At 45.8% G+C, this 22,301-nt stretch overlaps 1 protein-coding gene across 1 annotated transcript in view; it reads left to right on the plus strand.

Moving 5' to 3' along the window:
* Positions 1–22,301, plus strand: part of ptprn2 (protein tyrosine phosphatase receptor type N2) — a gene marked incomplete at its 5' end in the record, with an annotated part of 175,919 nt that overhangs the window by 84,884 nt on the left and 68,734 nt on the right. The window contains one exon of the mRNA XM_080855134.1: positions 16,067–16,131. Coding sequence (XP_080711260.1) covers positions 16,067–16,131 — 65 coding nt within the window. The remainder of the gene's footprint in view (positions 1–16,066; positions 16,132–22,301) is intronic.

Here is a 22,301-nt window from a genome sequence, read left to right on the forward strand (position 1 = left end):
TGGTGACCAGAAGCAGCAATGGCATTAGCAAACAGCTGCAGTAGTGATGGTTAGCAACAACAGTAGTGATGAATGATGATGAAAACAACAGCAGTAGTGATGTTGGTGTTCAGTAGCAGCAGTAGTGATGTTGGTGTGCAGTAACAGCATTAGTGATGTTGGTGTGCAGTAACAGTAACAGCAGTAGTGATGTTGGTGTGCAGTAGCATCAGTAGTGATGTTGGTGTGCAGTAACAGCAGTAGTGATGTTGGTGGTCAGTAACAGCAGTAGTGATGTTGGTGGTCAGTAACAGCAGTAATGATGTTGGTGTGCAGTAGCAGTAGTAGTGATGTTGGTGTGCAGTAGTGATGTTGGTGTGCAGTAACAGCAGTAGTGATGTTGGTGTGCAGTAGCAGCAGTAGTGATGTTGGTGTGCAGTAACAGTAGTAGTGATGTTGGTGTTCAGTAACAGTAGCAGCAGTAGTGATGTTGGTGTGCAGTAACAGTAACAGCAGTATTGATGTTGGTGTGCAGTAACAGCAGTAGTGATGTTGGTGTGCAGTAGCAGCAGTAGTGATGTTGGTGTTCAGTAGCAGTAGTAGTGATGTTGGTGTGCAGTAGCAGCAGTAGTGATGTTGGTGTGCAGTAACAGTAGTAGTGATGTTGGTGTTCAGTAACAGTAGCAGCAGTAGTGATGTTGGTGTTCAGTAGCAGCAGTAGTGATGTTGGTGTGCAATAGTGATGTTGGTGTGCAGTAACAGTAACAGCAGTAGTGATGTTGGTGTTCAGTAACAGCAGTAGTGATGTTGGTGTGCAGTAGCAGCAGTAGTGATGTTGGTGTGCAGTAGCAGCAGTAGTGATGTTGGTGTCCAGTAACAGTAACAGCAGTAGTGATGTTGGTGTTCAGTAGCAGCAGTAGTGATGTTGGTGTGCAGTAGTGATGTTGGTGTGCAGTAACAGTAACAGCAGTATTGATGTTGGTGTTCAGTAACAGCAGTAGTGATGTTGGTGTGCAGTAACAGCAGTAGTGATGTTGGTGTTCAGTAACAGCAGTAGTGATGTTGGTGTGCAGTAGCAGTAGTAGTGATGTTGGTGTGCAGTAACAGTACCAGCAGTAGTGATGTTGGTGTTCAGTAACAGCAGTAGTGATGTTGGTGTGCAGTAGCAGCAGTAGTGATGTTGGTGTGCAGTAGTGATGTTGGTGTGCAGTAGCAGTAACAGTAGTAGTGATGTTGGTGTGCAGTAGCAGCATTAGTGATGTTGGTGTGCAGTACCAGCAGTAGTGATGTTGGTGTGCAGTAGCAGCAGTAGTGATGTTGGTGTGCAGTACCAGCAGTAGTGATGTTGGTGTTCAGTAGCAGCAGTAGTGATGTTGGTGTGCAGTAGCAGCAGTAGTGATGTTGGTGTGCAGTACCAGCAGTAGTGATGTTGGTGTTCAGTAGCAGCAGTAGTGATGTTGGTGTGCAGTAGTGATGTTGGTGTGCAGTAGTGATGTTGGGGTGCAGTAGCAGCAGTAATGATGTTGGTGTGCAGTAGCAGTAGTAGTGATGTTGGTGTGCAGTAGTGATGTTGGTGTGCAGTAACAGCAGTAGTGATATTGGTGTGCAGTAGCAGCAGTAGTGATGTTGGTGTTCAGTAGCAGCAGTAGTGATGTTGGTGTGCAGTAACAGCAGTAGTGATGTTGGTGTTCAGTAACAGCAGTAGTGATGTTGGTGTGCAGTAGCAGCAGTAGTGATGTTGGTGTGCAGTAGCAGCAGTAGTGATGTTGGTGTGCAGTAACAGCAGTAGTGATGTTGGTGTGCAGTAACAGCAGTAGTGATGTTGGTGTGCAGTAGCAGCAGTAGTGATGTTGGTGTGCAGTAGCAGCAGTAGTGATGGTGGTGTGCAGTAACAGCAGTAGTGATGTTGGTGTGCAGTAGCAGCAGTAGTGATGTTGGTGTGCAGTAGCAGTCATGTCAGGTCCTGCTAATTGGGCTCCCTGTTGGAAGCAGGCAATGCAGTTTGAGGTTTGAGGATAATTGCTGCTATAGTGACAGGTAGGGCTTTTGCTGTCAGAGTGTTCACAGTGGGGGTAGAGTCTGTATATAAGTGTGTTCGGCATGTATAATGTGAATTTTTTATGGTCATATGCCTGCCTCTTCTGTAATTTGCATGCATTTCGTTTTAGTGTACATACAATGTGTCTGTGTGTGTGCGCATGTGTGTGTGTGTGTTGTGTCTCAGAGGAAAGCAGCTCCTGGCTGCCTGCCTGTAGACTGTGGCAATTTGCCAGCTGTTTTTTATCTGTGTGATGTATTTGTCACAGACGCACACACACACACACTGGAAGTAAAAATTGTAGAGCCCTGTTTTGAAGCCCAGTCGTCAGTCAATCACACATCATAAATGTAATCCCATGTTGACGTTATAATTCTTCTCAACCCCATCTTAACAGCTGTCTCTTAAACGATTAGCTACAGGTAGCAGGTTTCTCAGCTGGCTGGTTTTCTGGAGGTAATAGATGAATGTGAGTGTAAGTAATCACTTTAAGGATGTAATTGCCATTTCAATTGGACCCTCATAAAGCCTTATTTGATGAGCTCAACCATACACACCTATGGGAATCGCAAAGCTTTACCTCTCTATTGCTGTTGTGTGGTGTTCAGATCTGTAACAGAATGTGAGGTTCAGAGAGTTGGGTTCAAATCCCCACATTCAGAGTTGGCCATTCATGAGCAATTTCACCCCAAAGAAGGTGGTAAGGATGTGACAAGCTGGCGCAAGGCAGGGAAATCTCTCCCATGTGATTCAGCAGCTGTTCCTTATGTCAGGAGAGAAGATGAGAGCTGTTGGATTTGTGTAGCTTTGGAACAGTGCTAAAGACGGTGCAACATTTAACACAGCCTTTGCAATAGAAACAGCCACCAAGAAACCCCCATTGCTGTTCAAAAGAGTGTTTGTATCCTGGTTAAGCTGTAACTGCCTGCCACCAAGCTCCTAAATTTTAGCAGATGCTATGTGATCCTTTGTAAATTATTAGAATGGTAATTGGAGTATCGTACTGCAATTTGATATTCATTGACATGTTTTATATGGGTATGTGTATGGCAGTCCAGTCCATCTAGTAGGTTTTCTGTAGGCCATTTTGCCAGGACTGTAGATGTGTGTTCAGAGATCTCATGTCTGCAGACTTTACAAAAGAGCCTGTTGGATCCTGGTCTACCCGGGAGGCCATTTTTAGCACTGCACTTTAGTGTGGAACAGAACAGAACAGACTGTATGTGATGTCCAACACCCCCACCCCCTTCTGCAGTGAATTTCAGAAGAAGTACAGAAAGAGAGAGAGAGAGAGAGAGAGAGATAGAGAGAGATGATGCACCCGAAGGTCACTTACTCATTCTCCGGAGGAGGTGAAAAAGTTGGAGGAGGTCAGAAAACAGATAGGATGACAGACAGACAGACAGACAGACAGACAGACAGACAGACAGACAGACAGACAGACAGACAGACAGACAGACAGACAGACAGACATTTCTCATCACAAAATGAATACTAACAGGTGGCATGTCTGAGCAATACAGGCATCAATACTGACCAACAACATAGGATGCTTTTACAGCAGCAGCCTTCCTATAGGCGCCTGCTCTTGCATTGCATTAGCCCGCTACAGATGGAGACTTGCTCGAGACAGAAGATCTAAACGCTGCGTGCTGCCAACTCAAGCAGACGAGGAGACCACTTGTGCTGGTGCTCAAATTAGCCGTAAACATTCTTCTATATGTTTGAACTCCCTCTGGGTTTGCAGTCATATGGAATGCTTTTTTCATTTATTAAAGTGTAAGGCTTGAAATAAGCTGGAACACTCAAAAGCAATGCTGGTGCGCCATAATACTATCACACAAGAGCCAATGTGTTATACATTGACACCACCCCCCCCCCCTCATTTTTCGTTTTTCTCTCCTCTACTTTTAGTAGAGTTCCGCGGGAGAAAAACAAATCAATGTTGAAGTACAGAGGAGAGAAAAATAATCTTTTTCTCCCACTACTGTATGCTTTTCTTTGATCAGCTCTTTTAATCATTTTGATGTATGGAACCTTATGGGCCTTATCAGAATGCATTTTCCAGACATCATTCATTTCTCAGGTGGCAGGCATCTATATGTTGTTCCATCACGTGAGGGGGGATTGATGAAAAGGGAATGGCTGAGTGACATCCGTAGCTACTGCCCCAGTCCCAGCGCTCACACACACACACACGCACACGCACACACACACACACACACACACACACACACACACACACACACACACACACACACACACACACACACATAAACAACCCCCCTCCGGAGGGGCCAGCTATTCAAATCACTGTGAAAAATTGGCATCACCACCCATCACATTGAAAATTCCTATTGTACACAGAATATTAGAACAGCCACAATCTATTAATCATGCGTGTGTGTGTGTGTGTGTTGGTGTGTCTTTCCTTCTCTCTCTCTTTCATTTTGTGGGTTTGGACACATGCAAGTGTGTCTTTCCATTAGAGGCAGCCAGTCACATTTGCTCACAATGCTCAGTCTTTCTCTCCCACCTTCCCTCTCTCTATGTCCGTCTCTCTCTCTCTCTCTTTCTCTCCCACCTTCCCTCTCTCTATGTCCGTCTCTCTCTCTCTCTCTTTCTCTCCCACCTTCCCTCTCTCTATGTCTGTCTCTCTCTCTTTCTCTACCACCTTACCTCTCTCTATCTCCTTCTCTCTCTTTCTCTCTCAGTCTCTCCCCACTCTCCTTTTCAGAAGATCTAATTATAAATATGTCATTCAGCATTTATTTGAGTGCGGCCCAATCTGCTGGAGAGGCCAGTAGTGTTCACCACGAGCGAAGTGGCCGTGGATGAGCGACCTGAAGCAGTAGCGGCTACTGGCCCACCCGTGATCACACACACCCCCCCCCTCCCCCCCCTCCCCCAAACCAAACACCCGGAGTCAGAGGCAATGCCTCATATCAGATCCAGCACCTGTAATGGAGTCTGGACTGTTTTATTTATTTATTTGTTTATTTGCTTCAGTGCACTTCCCAAAACACAGATTACACACAAAGCGCTCAAGAGTTGACAGTGTGGAACCGGGTCAGGCCATCTGCGTGGAGTTCTTTCCCTCTGGCTGAGTGACAGCGAACAGATCTCTCTCTCTCTCTCTCTCTCTCTCTCTCTCTCTCTCTCTCTCTCTCTCTCTCTCTCTCTCTCTCTCTCTCTGTCTCTCTCTCTTTCTCATTGCCGGTGGTTGTTGACCAGTCCCGGCTGGCGGCACTCTGACCCAATCAGGCGATATGTATCCTATCCTTGCCCAGGTGGCCAACCAATCAGATATTGATCACGAACCTGGAAAAAAAAAGAGGAAGGGAAAAGAGAAAGACTAATAAATAATCCGGTTGGACGATGCGTGAAATAGATTTCAAAGCTTCCTCCACGGCTGTTTACACACTTATAAACCATTCCTGACAAGCGTTGTTGCCGAGCGGGAAATGGGGCCCGACACTTAATGTGTACAAAGCCGATGCAAGTGCACGGACATGCACACAAGCACACACACACACACACACACACACACACACACACACACACACACACACACACACACGCTGTTAAGAACTCAACAAACCACTGGGGAAACCTACTCACGTCTAGGTGTTACAGGCAATTACCTGAAATATTATCTAGGAGTCCTTAACCTAGTGTGTTTGTGTTACTAACCCAGGTAGTTCTCTTTGAAAGTGACAGTCCTGATCCCCCAAAAAATCCCAAAAGGAGCAGGTCCTCCACAAAAGCTCTTCCTTGGATGTTACTTAATGTCACTGCTCAAGGGAAATTGCTCTTTTAGTACGTCACTAATTTTGAGCTGCTGAGCCAACACTGCTAAGCCACTCAGACCGAGCTTTGATGAAATGAAATGCACCATTTCCAATTTCTTTAAATTATCATCAGTTTCAATGATACTCAGCAACCTGAATCAGTTGAGGCTTAGTTAGTTTAATCCCGTTGTTACAAATTAAATTGCGCTAAAAAATGTATGTGGATCGAACTGTGCCATTTCTATCTTTCAACGTAGACAAGAACGGGGCACAGGGCAATCCCCTCAACATCATGCTCAAATGCGGGTAAAAAAATTGCGACCTCCCTTGGAGTTGCCTTATTACAATGGACAAAATCACAAAAATTGGAGTGATGACCAACTTTGGAAATTTCCATCCACACTCCAAACCAAGTCCACACAGGTGTGTGCCCCAAGCAACCAGCCAACACACAACTTATTAACTTATACGGTGACACCACCTAATGACTGGTTTGGAACATGAGTATTGCTACCATTCAAACTATGCTAACAAAGCGGCTTTCCAAACTGTTGCCCTTTACTACATACTGCTCCAACAACCTTGTTTAAATGTTAAATGGACTACATTTCTATAGCGCTTTTCTACTTTTAGAGCACTTGAAGCACTTTACCGGTTAATGCCTCACACCTTTACCCATTCACACACCGACTGCTACCATGCAAGGTGCCATCGGTGGGGCTGAGGGTTCGGCGCCATGCTCAAGGACACTTCGACACAAGTCTCCCATTTGTAACTCTCTTACACATAGGCCTACGCTAAACGCTTTGTGAGCTCTAACAATCTTTCAAGAAGAGGACAAGTCCCAAATTGTTAAGCACTTAAGAAACCACTCAGGAAACTTATTTTCATCTAGTGGTTATGGGCATATACCTGAAATATATGTTGAATAACAAATCCAAATGGGGATCCGCAAAGGCACCTGGGTCACCAGATCCCTGCAGACACCTAACTATTGTCCAATTTTACGGCTTTACACCTGTGGCCTATATACCGTACAAATAAGAGGCAAATCAGCACCCCCTGGTGTATGGAGTGTGATTTTGTAGTCTGCCGTCTAATCACATGCACCTTACTTCCTAACACACACACATATTATCTTCTTCACACACATGTACAAACACACACTCACCCACTGACACACACACACACACACCCAGCCACAGAGCTCTCTCAGATATTGGCAGTTAGAAAGAGTCTGATTTAGGCCCAGATATAAAAGCTGAAGCCAGTGAAGTATGACATTATAAACACTCTATCTCTATCTCTCCCTCTCTCTTTCTCTTTCTATCTCCATTGCCTCTCCTATTCTATCTGCTTTTAGCATTAAGCCTAAATAAAGAATTCTTCAGTTGCTGAAAAGGGGCGTCTTAATCCTGCCACATGTCAGTTTGATCACAGATTACCGAAATAAAACGATACACATTAATGCCAAGCACACAAAGGGGGGTGGGGGGGGGGGCTGAAATCATGTCAGTAATAGCGCAGACACTGTATAGGAGACTGCAGGCATGAAGCGAACATGGCTGTGTGGTTTTGTATAGACTGGTTTTTTTTTGTGTTGATAATACACGCAGCTGAGTGGATGAGCTGCCAGGTCTGTGGCAGCCCTGTCTGCGTCCTGCCATTAAAAAGGACGTTTTAGACAAATGGCGTCTATCGCTGGAGATTTTTTGAGGAGCGTGAGTAATCGTCTCCCACAGGCGGAAGTGCACGCCCTCCTGAAGCCAGCTCTGCTCGCATTTGTCTCTCCTTCTTTCTCTCTCTTTCGCTCTCTCTTTCTCTCTCACCCTCTCTGTCTTCTTTCCATCACTTCTTCCTCTTCCCTCTCACTCAACCCCCCTGCTCCTTCTTCTGTCACCCCCTGCTTTCTCTCACTTCTTTCTCATCAATCTCTCATCTTACTCCCTCCTTCTCTGCTCTCTCTCTCTCTATTCCTCTCTCTCATTCATGCTCTCTCTCTCTATCTCTTTCGCTCTCTCTCATGTTCATTCAGGGCTGAGTAAGACTTTGATTCCATCTCCAGATGTATCAGAGCAGAGGAAGTATGCTGAATCCCCCCCATTGAAAAGCACAGAAAGGAGGTGCAGGGAAAGCAAAACCGGGACAGCAGAGTGAATTATTCCCACAGGAAAACGACAGGCAATAAACATGTTCACTGTGTGTTTCCCGAGACTGTGCTTCTTTTGAGTCCGCTTCCAGTTGGAGTGCTAAGAACAGTAATGTTATCGTTTGTTTCCTCAGATGCAGACTGGTGCTAGAACTTGCTCAAAAACAGGAATGTAATGAGGTCATGAACTCTCAACATGCAATCACTAAATAGAAGTCACTAAGAACAAGAACTTTTTCTATGTGAATTTCACATATTTAAGAAATGCATTCTATCGTCTATATAAGAGACGTTCTATATTGGCTTGCACTCAATACCATCATTGGGACCGTAAAGTGTTCTGTCTACTTATTGTGAGCCTGGCGTGGAGGCTGTATGTCACATTGGCGTGCCGCGGTTGCTTAATGTATCTCCGTTCAAGAGCGATGATTTTCATGGCGACCGCTGCCGCCGAGCAATATTATTCCTCCTCCCTGATTCGGGGTGAAAAATGAACGGTGAGAGACACGGCATCCATCTCTAAGATCAGATGCATCTTTTTTTCCCTCCGCTCTCTCTTTTCTCTCTCTTTTGCGTTTTTTCTCCCTCTCTCTCTCCCTCGCTCTCTCTCTGTGACTGATATGTACAGACAGGCTTGGTGTGTGCCGGGAGGGAAAATGACTGCTCGAGTGGCAGCTTTAATACGGGAGTGATTGGCGCTGATAACAGTTACGGGCGCATGCGGCTGCCGAGTGTCAATCCACCTCCGCAATAAACATTTTCATTTGCCATGGCGATGGCGGCGGCGGGTGGCTGCGGCGGCTGAGATGGATCGGGCGAGACGGTGACCTCAAGTGGGTGGGAGAGCCAGAGAGTTGCTCAATGCAATAAGGGATCAGAGGGAATGAAAGTTCATTCTAGTGTGCATTGTGTTTCATTTGTTTAAGCTGTTTTTTCTCTTCCTCTTCTTCTTCTTCTTCGTTTTATTTTTCCAATCGTTCCCGTTCCCGCAGATGTTTCGTTCCAAATGAGTGTGTCGACGGGTGACCAGCCGTCTCGGCGGAGAGCGTGGGTTTTGTAGTCATACGTCACACTGGAGTGTGAGTTGCACCACACACACACCACCCATCGGTCTTTTCTCCTTGGACATTGCCAAGGCCCGATGACTCAGACTGAGTGGACAGCTGCCCCAACCACACACGACAAGGATCTCCCACAGTTTTTTATACATGTCAAAAAAACAAGAACGCATCCAGCATTCTGATTTTAAAAACATGGCTTGTGGTTGGCTGGCACTTCATGATGAGATAGAGGGGTATTAGGGAGTTAGTCAGCCATTTCTCCTCCTCTTGAGGTGAATTTTGGGCAAGGCAATTGCCAAGGACATCTCACCCAAATAGTCATTTCAAGCTTCAACAACACTGATTAAAATGGCCACATTTTTGGGGGGGGAGATGGAAAAAACTCCTTCAAGCATCTTGACTTTTTTGGGGGGACAGGGAACAGGGGACAGGGTCCTCGCTGAGAGTGCTCTTGTTTCTGATGAGTCGCATTTAAGCGTAATCCCCCCCGACTCCGGCTCAAACGCTAAATCAAGCAAGAGTCAGGTGCCCGAATCAAAGCCGCCGTCCCCCCCTCCCGCCTGTGGCCCTCACATGGGCTTTTGAGGCTCAGTGCTGGCTGTTGTTTCAAGAAGAAACAAAGTGATACAAACCTTGGTTTGTTCTTCGCTCTTCACTTCCAATGTCTTGTGCTGTTTTGTAAAGCATCCCAAAACCAGGCCGTCCTCATTTTCACCATGGCGACACGTTTGTTAGGGTTTTGTGATGAAGCACGAAGATAGCATGAGACGATCACGATTTTTTTTTTCTCATCTTGTCAATCAAATGGTCTGCGTTGCTGACATGAGATTTAAGCCTCTAGTGTGTTAACTCAGTACAGTATTGGCATATTCTTCTATTTTTCTTTTTGTTTTGTATTTTTTTTTGTGGTTAAAACATTTGAATCCTCCCAACTGAACCCATATTAGCGAGATGGCTAAATGATCCACCAGGGGCCAATCCCCCTCCCCCTCCCCCTCCCTTCCCCCTCCCACTCCCACCCCTCTCCTCTCCCTGCCTCTACTCCATGGTTCCCTGTGTGTTTTGCTACCATCGGCGTGTTGGTGTGTGGAGTTAAATTGACTTGAAGCAATGAGGCAGCGTGACAGAGAAGGATCGTCTGAACAGCTGGAATATCGGCTGTGCATATCGGAAAATAAATTACGGGGACCAATACAATATCCAATTAAAAGCTTGAAAGGTGACTAAAAAATTCAGGACGACATCTGTGTTTTCATGGCTTGTCTTTAATATTAGAGGCTGTCCAGAGGAGTTAAATGGAATGGTAACACCCCACTTATTAGGACAGAAGCCCCAGTTTGGATGGTGTGTGTGTGTGTGTGTGTGTGTGCGTGCGTGCGTGCGTGCGTGCGTGCGTGCGTGCGTGCGTGCGTGCGTGCGTGCGTGCGTGCGTGCGTGCGTGCGTGCGTGCGTGTGTGTGCGTGTGCGTGTGCGTGTGTGTGTGTGTGTGTGTGTGTGCGTGTGAGAGAGAGAGAAAGAGAGAGAGAGACAGACGGAGAGAGTCAGAGAGAGAGAGAGAGAGAGAGAGATAGTGTGAGAGAGTGTGTGTGAGAGAGACAGAGAGAAAGACTCAGACAGGAAAGATCAGCATCTGTGCATATGTATATACTCTGTTAGGAAAATACACTCTGATTCTAATGTGAGAGTAAGACATATAACGGGTTGGGACTAATATGAGCCTTTTTGCTCATCTGTGAATGCATCATGGCTCTGCAATCACCATAAGGCACCAGGTGGAGAATCATGGTATGCTTGACTAGTCTCTCAGAGTCAAGGTGAACTGAGGTTTCTACCTACTCTGCCCTACAAAGCAAAAAGGCAGTAACTGCATTTTTTGGCGAAAATGAGTTATTGTGTTTTTTGTAACATTCAAAGCATTCTTTGTCATGAAACAAAACATCTCATCTCAAATGTATGTCGTTTTGGAGAAAATTGTTGGGTGTTTGTACAGTAACTACAAAAACTGCTAGTAAAGCAAAGCAAAAAGGCAGTAAACGCCATTACTGTATTAAGTTACTGCCTTCTTACTTGGTATGGAACCTTCGGAAGTAGGAGTAATACAAAGTAATACAGAGCAAAAATACAGTAACTGTAAAAAGGGGGTAAAATACAAAAAATAATAAAATTACTAATATCGGAAAAGAATAAGGTTATATGGAGTAACAATACTGCCTCATGTCCAATAATCTACCTACAACTACTTGGGCTGGACAACAAGATAACTTTAAGGTCATTTTTCTCAGTTTAGTGCACTGTGAAGTTACTGCCTTTTTGCTTTGTAGGGCAGCACTCTCCTTAGGAGAAGCTTTTTCCCATGTATCATCAGAATTGAACAGACACTGAGGAGGAAAAAACCCAGATCCAGAGCTAGAACAACCGTTGTTTCATTTACACCTGAGGGTGTTATGTATAGTAATGATCAACTTGGCTGGAGCTCCAGAGAACTACACTATGCAGCTCCCGCTCTCCATCAATACTGTCTCTCGTCCTCTCTATGTCTCAATCCTCACCTAAGTGTGTGTATGTGTGTGAGTGTGTCATGTTAATAGCTGTGTATATGTGTGTGGAATATGTTTCCGTGTCTGGTGTGAATCTCTGTGGATGTTTGTCTGTCATGGGACACCCCCCCCCCCCCCCCCCCCATTCTCTCTCTCTCTCTCTCTCTCTCTCTCTCAAATATTCTCACTCTTCTCTCTCTATCTGTGTGTGTGTGTGTGTCTGTGTGTGTGTGTGTGTGTGTGTGTGCGCCATTTGCATGTCCATGTGAGTTCTCTCAGGACCCCTCATTAGGAGCTGACAGTGAGGGTGACCTTTTAGCTGATACATTCACCCCCAGCTCCCTCTCATTACTGCCCTGGACGTCCCTCACCTCCTCAGGTCCACAGCCACCACCAGCAGCTCCTCACACACACACACACACACACAGTCACACACACACACACACACACACACACACACACACACACACACACACACACACACACACACACACACACATACTGTATATACACACACACACACACACACACACACACATAGTCACACACACACACACACACACAAACACACACACACACACACACATAGTCACACACACACACACACACACACACACCCAGTCACACACACAGTCACACACACACACACACACATACATACACACACACAGTCACACACAGCAATGTTGCTAAGACCAACAGATACAAGAGTGAGGGTGAGATGAAGACAGGGGGAGAGACAGTGGGCCACAGACAGCATGGGAGTAAAAAACAGATAGAAAGACTGACAAAGGGGAGCTAGAGAGAGAGAGAGAGAGAGAGAGAGAGAGAGAGAGAGAGAGAGAGAGAGAGAGCAAGCTGTGTAAAGTAAGACAAGTATCCCTCAGTCACAGATGAGGGGGAGACAGGCCTGTACTTTGGCAGGAGTGCTATTGTAGAGGACAGGTTTCCCTAGTGATGTCGCGGGGATGTGTTAGTGGTCAGGGCTGAGATGGCCGGGAGCTGGTCTGACTGTCTACTCTTCAGTGAAATTTTTCACATACACCAGATATGCTCCCACCTACACACACACACACACACACACACACACACACACACACATACACACCAGTGAATACACAGTCAAATTCTTACACATACAGAATAACCATAGAGAATCTCACAGCCCTTTCCAAACCCATACCTATACACAAACAGAATCCCACACCACAGATCACAGCTCTAACCACTCCAGGCACACACCTACACACACATGGCCTTCCATGGCAACAAAGTATGCATATTCTCACTCGCACACTCTCCTACACAACACCCAAGGTATAAAATCTGCCAATCTGTATTTGCACAAAATAACTCACCCGTGCACTGTGTTGAAGTGTAGTTTCAGTTTCTCTCCTATTCTCATTCTCTCTTGCTCTCTCTCTCTCTCTCTCTCTCTCTCTCTCTCTCTCTCTCTCTCTCACACACACACACACACACACACACACACACACACACACCCAGATGGACTGTCCCTGTGCACACTCTCACCCCAGCATGCTGCCACCCTGACAGGGCTATTAAGTTGTCCCCATCGCTATGGCGCTCACCATGGAGACAGCAGCGTGACACACCCTGCTCGGGGTCCCTGAGATCCGTCGAGAGAAGACCAGACTCCCACCCTCCACCCCCCGACCCTCCCCATACTACCCTCAGATGATTCTGCCACTGTGTCGTGCTTAATTATATGGAATGCTGCATAAATTGGCGACGAGTGCAGGATGGGCAGTGATAGATTAAAATCCTCATTACGGCAGCTCCTGCAGAATCTGAAGAACGCTGGAAAGCGTGGTCCCTCAGGCTCATTAACATAGCCTTCATCGCGGAAAAGACAGACAGAGAGAGAGAGAGAGAGAGAGTGAGTGTGTAAGGACGAGAGAAAACATTTGAAAAATGTCTCACCCTCTATCTTTCTCTCTCTGTCTTCATCCATCTCTCATTCTGCCTTTTATTCTCCTCTTTCTTTTAATTTTTCTTCTCGCTCTTTAGCTCCACCGGCTTCTTTGAACTGTCTTTGTCTTTGTGCACTCCCTTCCCCTCCTCACAAGAGCTCTGTTTCATTCTCCCACTCCTCTTCTTTTTATTCTTTACGTTTACTTTTTCTATGTCACACTTTGTCCTCCTCCTTTCCATCTCACCGACGCATATTCCTCTAAACTCAATTATAACTCTTTCCCGTGTTTCTTTCCTCTCACTGATGTAATCTGCAGGGGAGCTCTTTGATGCTGTTTTTTATTACAATTCCTTTTGCGCCTATCAAAGTTGTACTCGAAAAACATATTTGGGAATCAAAGCATAACAACACGTTTCATCTTAAACATCGGACCTCTCGCTTTGATTCCCCTTAGAAACGTCTTTCTTCAAATTTGTCCTAGCAAATGCATTGTGTGTTTTATTAGATTCATTCTCGCAGATGAAACCCAAACTGTCATTATATTATGCACTTTGACAACATCGTCAGGGCATATGTTAATTGTTCCTCTTCTGAATTGAACACTCAAACACGGAACAGTTAATTATGCATATTCCTTTCAGCCATAGTGAACACCCATTATTCTGTAAATAAAATTTTAACAAAAAAGGGGACATTCAGTAATTTTCCAAAGTGATGACATGAGGAAGACTAACTACAATGGTGCAGACATTGGGATACCAGTCATATTTGAGTGAATCAAAAGAAATTGAAAGAAATTATATAGTATTGTATTTTGCTGCTATAGCTCTATACCCAGCATCTATGGGATTGTCACTGTGAATTCGACACCCTCATGTCCCCCCCCCCCCCCCTACATTCTAAAACAAAAACACAAACTATGCTAGTCAATTCACGCTTCCTCAAAGTGGCAGTTATCAAATGTGTGACTCATCAGGGGTATTACACCAGCGGTGGAATCTGTGTTGGAGACAAATCTCATTGTAGCTTTGTGATCTCCGAATTATTCTGTTTCCTTGCGTGAAGGTTGGCAGTCGGGACTGTGGGACGAGGGAATATTCACATTCACATTGGCTTCATTGTGTTTTCGGCAGTAAGGGAGCGCACAGGCACTCGTGCAAATGAGAACTTCCTCCGTCAGTCTCTAGGGGCCGGTAATTTTGCAAGCCCTCAAAACGCAATCGTATTTGAACGCCTCTGTAGTTTCTTTGGCACTTATTTCAAACTCAGTGTCCGAGGAGGCATCGCTTTTTTTAGGGGGGGTGACCAAAGTGAGTCATTACACCCTAGAGTGTTTACGTCTGTTCGGGTCACATTGAAAGTATCACTCCATTGTCCAAACAGTGACCTCGGTAATGAGGCCATGGCAGAAGAGAACAACACAATTTTCTCTGCTCCAACGGCTTCATGCGAGTTTTAATAAAGGAAGACAATGTGATGGGTTAACCTGAGCACCGTATCCCCATTGGGGACAACACTAGCCTGTGATCTACGACTAGCCTGGCTGCTCTGCTAATTAACACTGGGAACACCAAGAGCCATTTTATTAACAAAATGCTCCAAGTAGAGTTCTTCAATTAATAATGAGTTGTTACAGTGGACCTGGCCATGGTCTGAGAGAACCCATGGCTTCGGGGACGTCACTAGACAATTATGGTTAGGGGGGCTAAGCTATCACTAGGGGGGTCTGGTGCAATCGCTGGTGCAAATAACTTAAGATATACTGATAGCTTTCATGAAGTGAAGGGTATTTATTTGAGGGGGATAGCCACTAGCCAAAAAAAAAAATAGGCCTATCAATGGCTCACCTGTTACGCTAACATTACACACCATAACCTATTCTGACCACTGCTGATATAAAAGCTGATGTTCCTTGTATCCAAATTGTGGGATTGTGTGTCTGGCATTCCTGGATAGTAAGTACTATATTCAAAGCTGTTTTGCTAAGCATGTTTTGGGGGCTTTACGGCTCATGGATGAGACATGTGAAAGCATTAGATACCTATTCAGGAGGCTAGCTACGGTGGCCTTGTCTTGCACGGGCAGTGTTCCTGGCTTGCATGCAACACCTTGCTGTGTAATTTAAACATTTTGACCTTTCGGAAAATGTGAGAAGAGTGTGTGAATGTGGAAAGTGCCCAGAGCAGACTGCCCATTAGAATGTCCTTTTTTAATTACTCAAATCGCTGGTGTGTGGACTTGGGAGTCTCTGACTGCTAATTCATATTGTGGTCACACATGCGTACGTTTCCTGTCACACACATATGCAGTACCAGTTCACCAGTACACCCACACACAGGAATACGCACAGGCACACAGTACATGCACCGAATGTCATTCATTCAAATGCGTTCGGACCGACTTACAATTTTCACACACACGTGACGCGCACACAAACACCCTCTCACACTCTTCCTCCGTTTGTTTTGCTGGCGTGCTCTCCCTCGCACACACTGACTCACACCGACACTCACTCACTCACTCACTCTCTCACTCACTCACTCACTCTCTCTTTCTCTTGTCTCTTCTGTTTTCACAGTTGCGCAAAAGGACCAGCTGGAGAAGGAGACCGGACTGCGCATTCTGGAGGCCGGCATGAGTGATGTAAGTCCGGGGAAAGGATCCCTCCCTCCTCCTCCCTTCTTTACTTCCGCTCTCATCCATGATGACATCCATTCCTCCGCGCGTGCAATTGTGCTCAGTACGACGGGCGCCCGCCAATAAAAAGACAGGGAGAAACTGGAGCGCTAGCACGCTTGGCTTTGAGAGATTATACTTTTTAAAAATCAACAGGAGACTCAGATGTCTCTCACCGGTGCTGGAGTCTGCTTTTGAATGGCAGTTTATCTGGCGCCTAGCTCCTCAACCCTCAGTGTTACGTGATAGGGGTTACTTGATGGTCTTTTGCATCTTATTGCATCAACCCGTCATTTGTGTGTTTATGCACCGTTTGTGTGAGTATTTGTGTGTGTGTGTGTGTGAGTGTGAATTTGTGTGTGTGTATGTTCAGAGAGAAAAAATTGCTACGTTTTTGAAAGGTTAGTAAAGAACATCCATGCTGGAGATAAAGATGGAAGAAGAGAAAAAGAGAGGGAGAGAGAGGGAAGGAGGGAGGGAGGGAAGGGTAGAGAAGGAGTGATAGAGGCAGTTATTTTTCAGGGAGAGGAGGTGGCTGTATTTATCGACTCGAGAATCAATCGCTTGCAGAGTGGGATGCATTTTGAAAATGTCAAAAGTGCCATCTCCCATAGGAAGCCAGTCTCCGGAGGCCTTCACCGCGGCGCGCTAAAGAGGCCATGTTATTAATGCACATGATGACTCTTGAATACATATGGAATATTATAATGGGGGGAGCATCGCCTTCACACAGACTAGGCCACTGTGTGCTCTTTAACACAGACACATCTGCAACCACACACACATACACACACACACACACACACACACACACATATCACCCACACAACTATACTTTGGTGAAAACCATGAATATGAAGCCATGATGAATATATCATTGTTTTTTTGAGTGATTGTGTTTGAAAAAGGTTAGTGTTCTTTGGTTTCAACTTTTACTGTCATGGTAACTAATGTTACAGAGGGAGTTTGAGTGCTACTGTGCGTGTGAGCATGTGTGTTTATTCCCATGTGCATCTGTGTGGGTGTGTGTGTGCGTGAGTGTGAGTGTGTGTGTGTGTGTGTGTGTGTGTGTGTGTGTGTGCATCCTTTTAAATACACCCAGAGCTGCACTCTCTGTCTGTCAGTGATTCAATGGGCTGTGTGCCTCAGTGGCAAAGCTCCAAACGCAGGCTGTCAATCAAAGTGGCATATCGCACGCGGTAACCAGCCCCCACACATACAGTACGTGTAGATGGAAAAAAAGAGAACGAGGAGGAAGAGAGGGAGAGAGAGGGGGACTCGCCATAGTGTCCCGGGATTTTACGTCAAGTACATGAGCTATTTAGGTGATAAAGGATTGGGATGTGTCTGAGTGACACATCGTCGCCTGGCTGCTTGAAGAAGTCACATGACAAGGCTTTTGCTCAGCTGCGCTTGACAGCAAATGTGGAGAGGTTAACACTTCTCTTACAGTTACATTAGCACAACACTTAGCAGGCCCCTTTATCCAATGTGACAAACAGTGACATCTGTTTGCTCAAAATCAACTCCATGAACCTTGTTAAAGCCTCATTCAACTATTATTGTCAAGAGTTCTATAAGACTGAAGGATAGATAGATAGATACATTCATTGCATACATACATACATACATACATACATACATACATACATACATACATACATACATACATACATACATACATACATACATACATACATACATACATACATACATACATACATACATACATACATACATACATACACACACACACACATACATTCACATACACATACATACATGCATACTGTATATACGTACACACACACAGACATACATACATACATACATCAGACATACATTTAATGTCAATGTTTTCATTTCAAGTACTTATATGACTTTTTTATTAATTAATTTTATTTAAGTTTTGTGGATTATGACAAAAAAAATAATAATTTAGACACTAAATTATATCAAAATGCTCGTTGATATGGCGGTTTCAATAAGTCTTTTTCACCTGTATTGCTGTGTTTGCAAAAGCTCTAATCAATCGCGTATCTTTTTAAATGCAGCCATACACACATTCACAGACCGCATTTTGGACTAAACAAGGGGGTGAGGTCGCTCTTCCGAGATTGATTGGATTGAACACAAAATAAGTCGTCTCGGGAGAGGCTTCCTCAGCTCTTCTTTCAAAACAGCATGATTGGTCAGGGAGAAGGTTATTGTAAGAAAAGATGGAGAGAGAGTGAGAGAAAGTGAAAGAGAGCGAGAGCGGAGAGCCGTCTTATCTCCACACACTATCTTGCGATGCCTCTTTGCGGCCTACTTAATGGTGTTTCTATTATGTGAAAAGCCATTGATCGCTTCGGTGAAAATTAGCGGCGCCTATGCTCTTCGTTTAAGAGGGCTGCTTTGATGTGCGTTCCCTGCATTCATCCTCTGATGCTCTTAGGCCTCCACGCCGTGACAAAGGAGGGACAAACACAACAACAGCAAATCAAACGGGGGTGTGCGGGGGGGGGTGCGGGGGGATAAAACTGCGTTGCGAAACACACAAGAAAAGGTGGGCCTCCATTCTTTCTTGACACTTTTAAGTGCAAGGTGCAGCCACCTCGGCAGAACAATAACAGGATTAGCTGAAGTGCTGTCAGTTTACGGGGAGCGGCATAATGTGCCCCTAAATATTCATAAAGAAATTAAGAGGAGAGGGGGAGCGAGCGTCAGGAAGGATGCGGCGGGAAAAAAGAAGGGAAAGGGAAGTGTGTGTTTGCTGCTAATAAATATTCATACAGGGGCTTCTCTGAGGTGGGAATCTAATCAAGGCCCCATTGATGCACTCAAAGCCTCCGACAGCCACATCCCAAGCAGCTTTTCTATGGAAATGAGACTGCGCAAACGTGGCGGCTAACCCACAAACCTGAGAATACATCATCTCAGACAGGTCAACAGCGCCAGTGGACTGCCACTGGGGGTCGGGCAGGCTTCAACATGTGCCGTGGAAGAGTGAGGAGAGGAGAGGAGAGGAGATGAAAGTAGAGGAGAGGAGAGGAGAAGAGAGGAGAGGAGAGGAGAGGAGATGAAAGTAGAGGAGAGGAGAGGAGAAGAGAGGAGAGGAGAGGAGATGAAAGTAGAGAGGAGAGGAGATGAAAGTAGAGGAGAGGAGAGGAGAAGAGAGGAGAGGAGAGGAGAGGAGAGGAGAGGAGATGAAAGTAGAGGAGAGGAGATGAAAGTAGAGAGGAGAGGAGATGAAAGTAGAGGAGAGGAGAGGAGAAGAGAGGAGAGGAGAGGAGATGAAAGTAGAGGAGAGGAGAGGAGAAGAGAGGAGAGGAGATGAAAGTAGAGGAGAGGAGAGGAGAAGAGAGGAGAGGAGATGAAAGTAGAGGAGAGGAGAGAAGAGGAGAGGAGAAGAAAGTAGAGGAGAGGAGAAGTGAGGAGAAGAGAGGAGAGGAGAGGAGATGAAAGTAGAGGAGAGGAGAGGAGATGAAAGTAGAGGAGAGGAGAGGAGAAGAGAGGAGAGGAGATGAAAGTAGAGAGGAGAGAAGAGGAGATGAAAGTAGAGGAGAAGAGAGGAGAGGAGAGGAAAGTAGAGGAGAGGAGAGGAGATGAGATGAAAGTAGAGGAGAGGAGAAGTGAGGAGAAGAGAGGAGAGGAGAGGAAGGTAGAGGAGAGGAGAGGAGAGGAGAGAAGAGAAGAGGAGAGGAGAGGAGAGGAGATGAAAGTAGAGGAGAGGAGAGGAGATGAAAGTAGAGGAGAGGAGAGAAGAAGAGAGGAGAGGAGAGGAGAGGAGATGAAAGTAGAGGAGAACTGTGAGCTTTTGAGGAGCTGAGAAGTTGAGAAAATGTCATGGGCAGTAAAAGTGCAAGCTAAGTCAGGTGTTGGAAGCCCAGCCTCTCTCCGTGGCAGGATTCATGAGATCAGTGGGACGGAGATACTGTTATCCCACAGGTATTAGTTCTTATCGGACAGTGCTGATAAAAGCTGAACTGAACATGGTCATATTTCAGGGTCAGTTGCTACAGTCTCCCATGGCCTCTGTTTCTCCATTCCACTGTTCTTCTTCCTTCTCTCTCTTCCCTCTCTCAGCATCTCTCTCTAGCCCATTTTTACGTCTCCATCTCTCTCTCTCTCTGTCTCTCAATCTTTCCAGCTTTCTCCTCTCTCTCTTTGCTTTCATTCTCTCTATCTCTCTGCACTCTTGAATACTTTCTTTCCTCTCCCTTATTCTCTCTATCTCTCTGCACTCTTGCCTACTTCCTTTCCTTCTCCCTCATTCTCTCTCTCTCCCCTCTTTCTCCGCACTCTCACCCTCCGCCTTTCTCGCTCGCTTACTCCATCTGTCCATGTACCCCCTCACACACACACACACACACCCACACCCACACCCACACACACACACACACACACACACACACACACACACACACACACACACACACTCTGCCTCCCTGGTAATTTTCGACACGCTAACCCAACAGTTGCTCTGTGCCATAGTTTGTCATGTCGGCCCTTTTCTGTAGGTAATTAGCTGCAATCATAGCTTCTCTGCAGGAAACAGACGGGGAGAGGGGACTCCACAGCTGGAGAAATGGGACACGCTGAAGCGAGCTCAGCCTTGGAAAGCTCACACTCACTCTCTCTCTCTCTTCCTCGCACTCACTCTCACACTCTCTCCCTCTCTCCCTCTCACACTCTCTCCCTCTCACACACTCTCTCTCTCTCCTCCATCTCTGGAGCCCTGTCCACAGTGTGCCCCCGCACTCACACAGACGCAACCCGCTCGCAGCGCAATCAAGTAAATATGACTCACACGCATACATCCATTTTAAACAGCTTTATGATTACGTGCCGAGACAGATAGATTGGAGGATTGGCCCCTCCAGTGCACCTCGGTGTGCTTCACGTCGTGCATGCGAGTGTGTCCCTGTCTGCCTACCTTTAATCAACCTGTTGTCGTGCTACTTGCACCTCTTCTGTTTTCCTCGCCTGCAGAGAGGGAATTAGCATTGAAACATACCCGCCAGAAGTATGTACTGTGTCTTTGAGGTAAATATGGATGATAAAACGTTGGACCGTGGGCCAATTGACGTAGACACGAGAGAGAGACAGATAGACAGAAATACAGAGGGAGAGAGAGAGCAAGAGAGATAGAGAGATAGAGAGAGAGAGAGAGAGGGAGAGATGGGGCCACAAGGCTGACAGATTGACCCTTGTGAATATTCCTATGGAGGGATACATGCACAGATGGGTAATAGAGCACTACACAAGTGTGAGCCTCCACATAGAGCCGGTGTAATGTGACAGATAGCAACAGAGAGAAGAAGAGAGAGACTATCACAGACAGACACAGGTGGATAGCAACAGAGAGAAGAAGAGAGAGACTATCACAGACAGACACAGGTGGATAGGAGAAGAAGAGAGAGACTATCACAGACAGACACAGGTGGATAGCAACAGAGAGAAGAAGAGAGAGACTATCACAGACAGACACAGGTGGATAGGAGAAGAAGAGAGAGACTATCACAGACGGACACAGGTGGATAGCAACAGAGAGAAGAAGAGAGAGACTATCACAGACGGACACAGGTGGATAGCACAGAGAGAAGAAGAGAGAGACTATCACAGACAGACACAGGTGGATAGCAACAGAGAGAAGAAGAGAGAGACTATCACAGACAGACACAGGTGGATAGCAACAGAGAGAAGAAGAGAGAGACTATCACAGACAGACACAGGTGGATAGCAACAGAGAGAAGAAGAGAGAGACTATCACAGACAGACACAGGTGGATAGCAACAGAGAGAAGAAGAGAGAGACTATCACAGACAGACACAGGTGGATAGCAACAGAGAGAAGAAGAGAGAGACTATCACAGACAGACACAGGTGGATAGCAACAGAGAGAAGAAGAGAGAGACTATCACAGACGGACACAGGTGGATAGCAACAGAGAGAAGAAGAGAGAGACTATCACAGACAGACACAGGTGGATAGCAACAGAGAGAAGAAGAGAGAGACTATCACAGACAGACACAGGTGGATAGGAGAAGAAGAGAGAGACTATCACAGACAGACACAGGTGGATAGGAGAAGAAGAGAGAGACTATCACAGACAGACACAGGTGGATAGCAACAGAGAGAAGAAGAGAGAGACTA

The sequence above is a fragment of the Sprattus sprattus genome (assembly GCF_963457725.1).
Source record: "Sprattus sprattus genome assembly, chromosome: 17".
Lineage (NCBI taxonomy): Eukaryota > Metazoa > Chordata > Actinopteri > Clupeiformes > Clupeidae > Sprattus > Sprattus sprattus.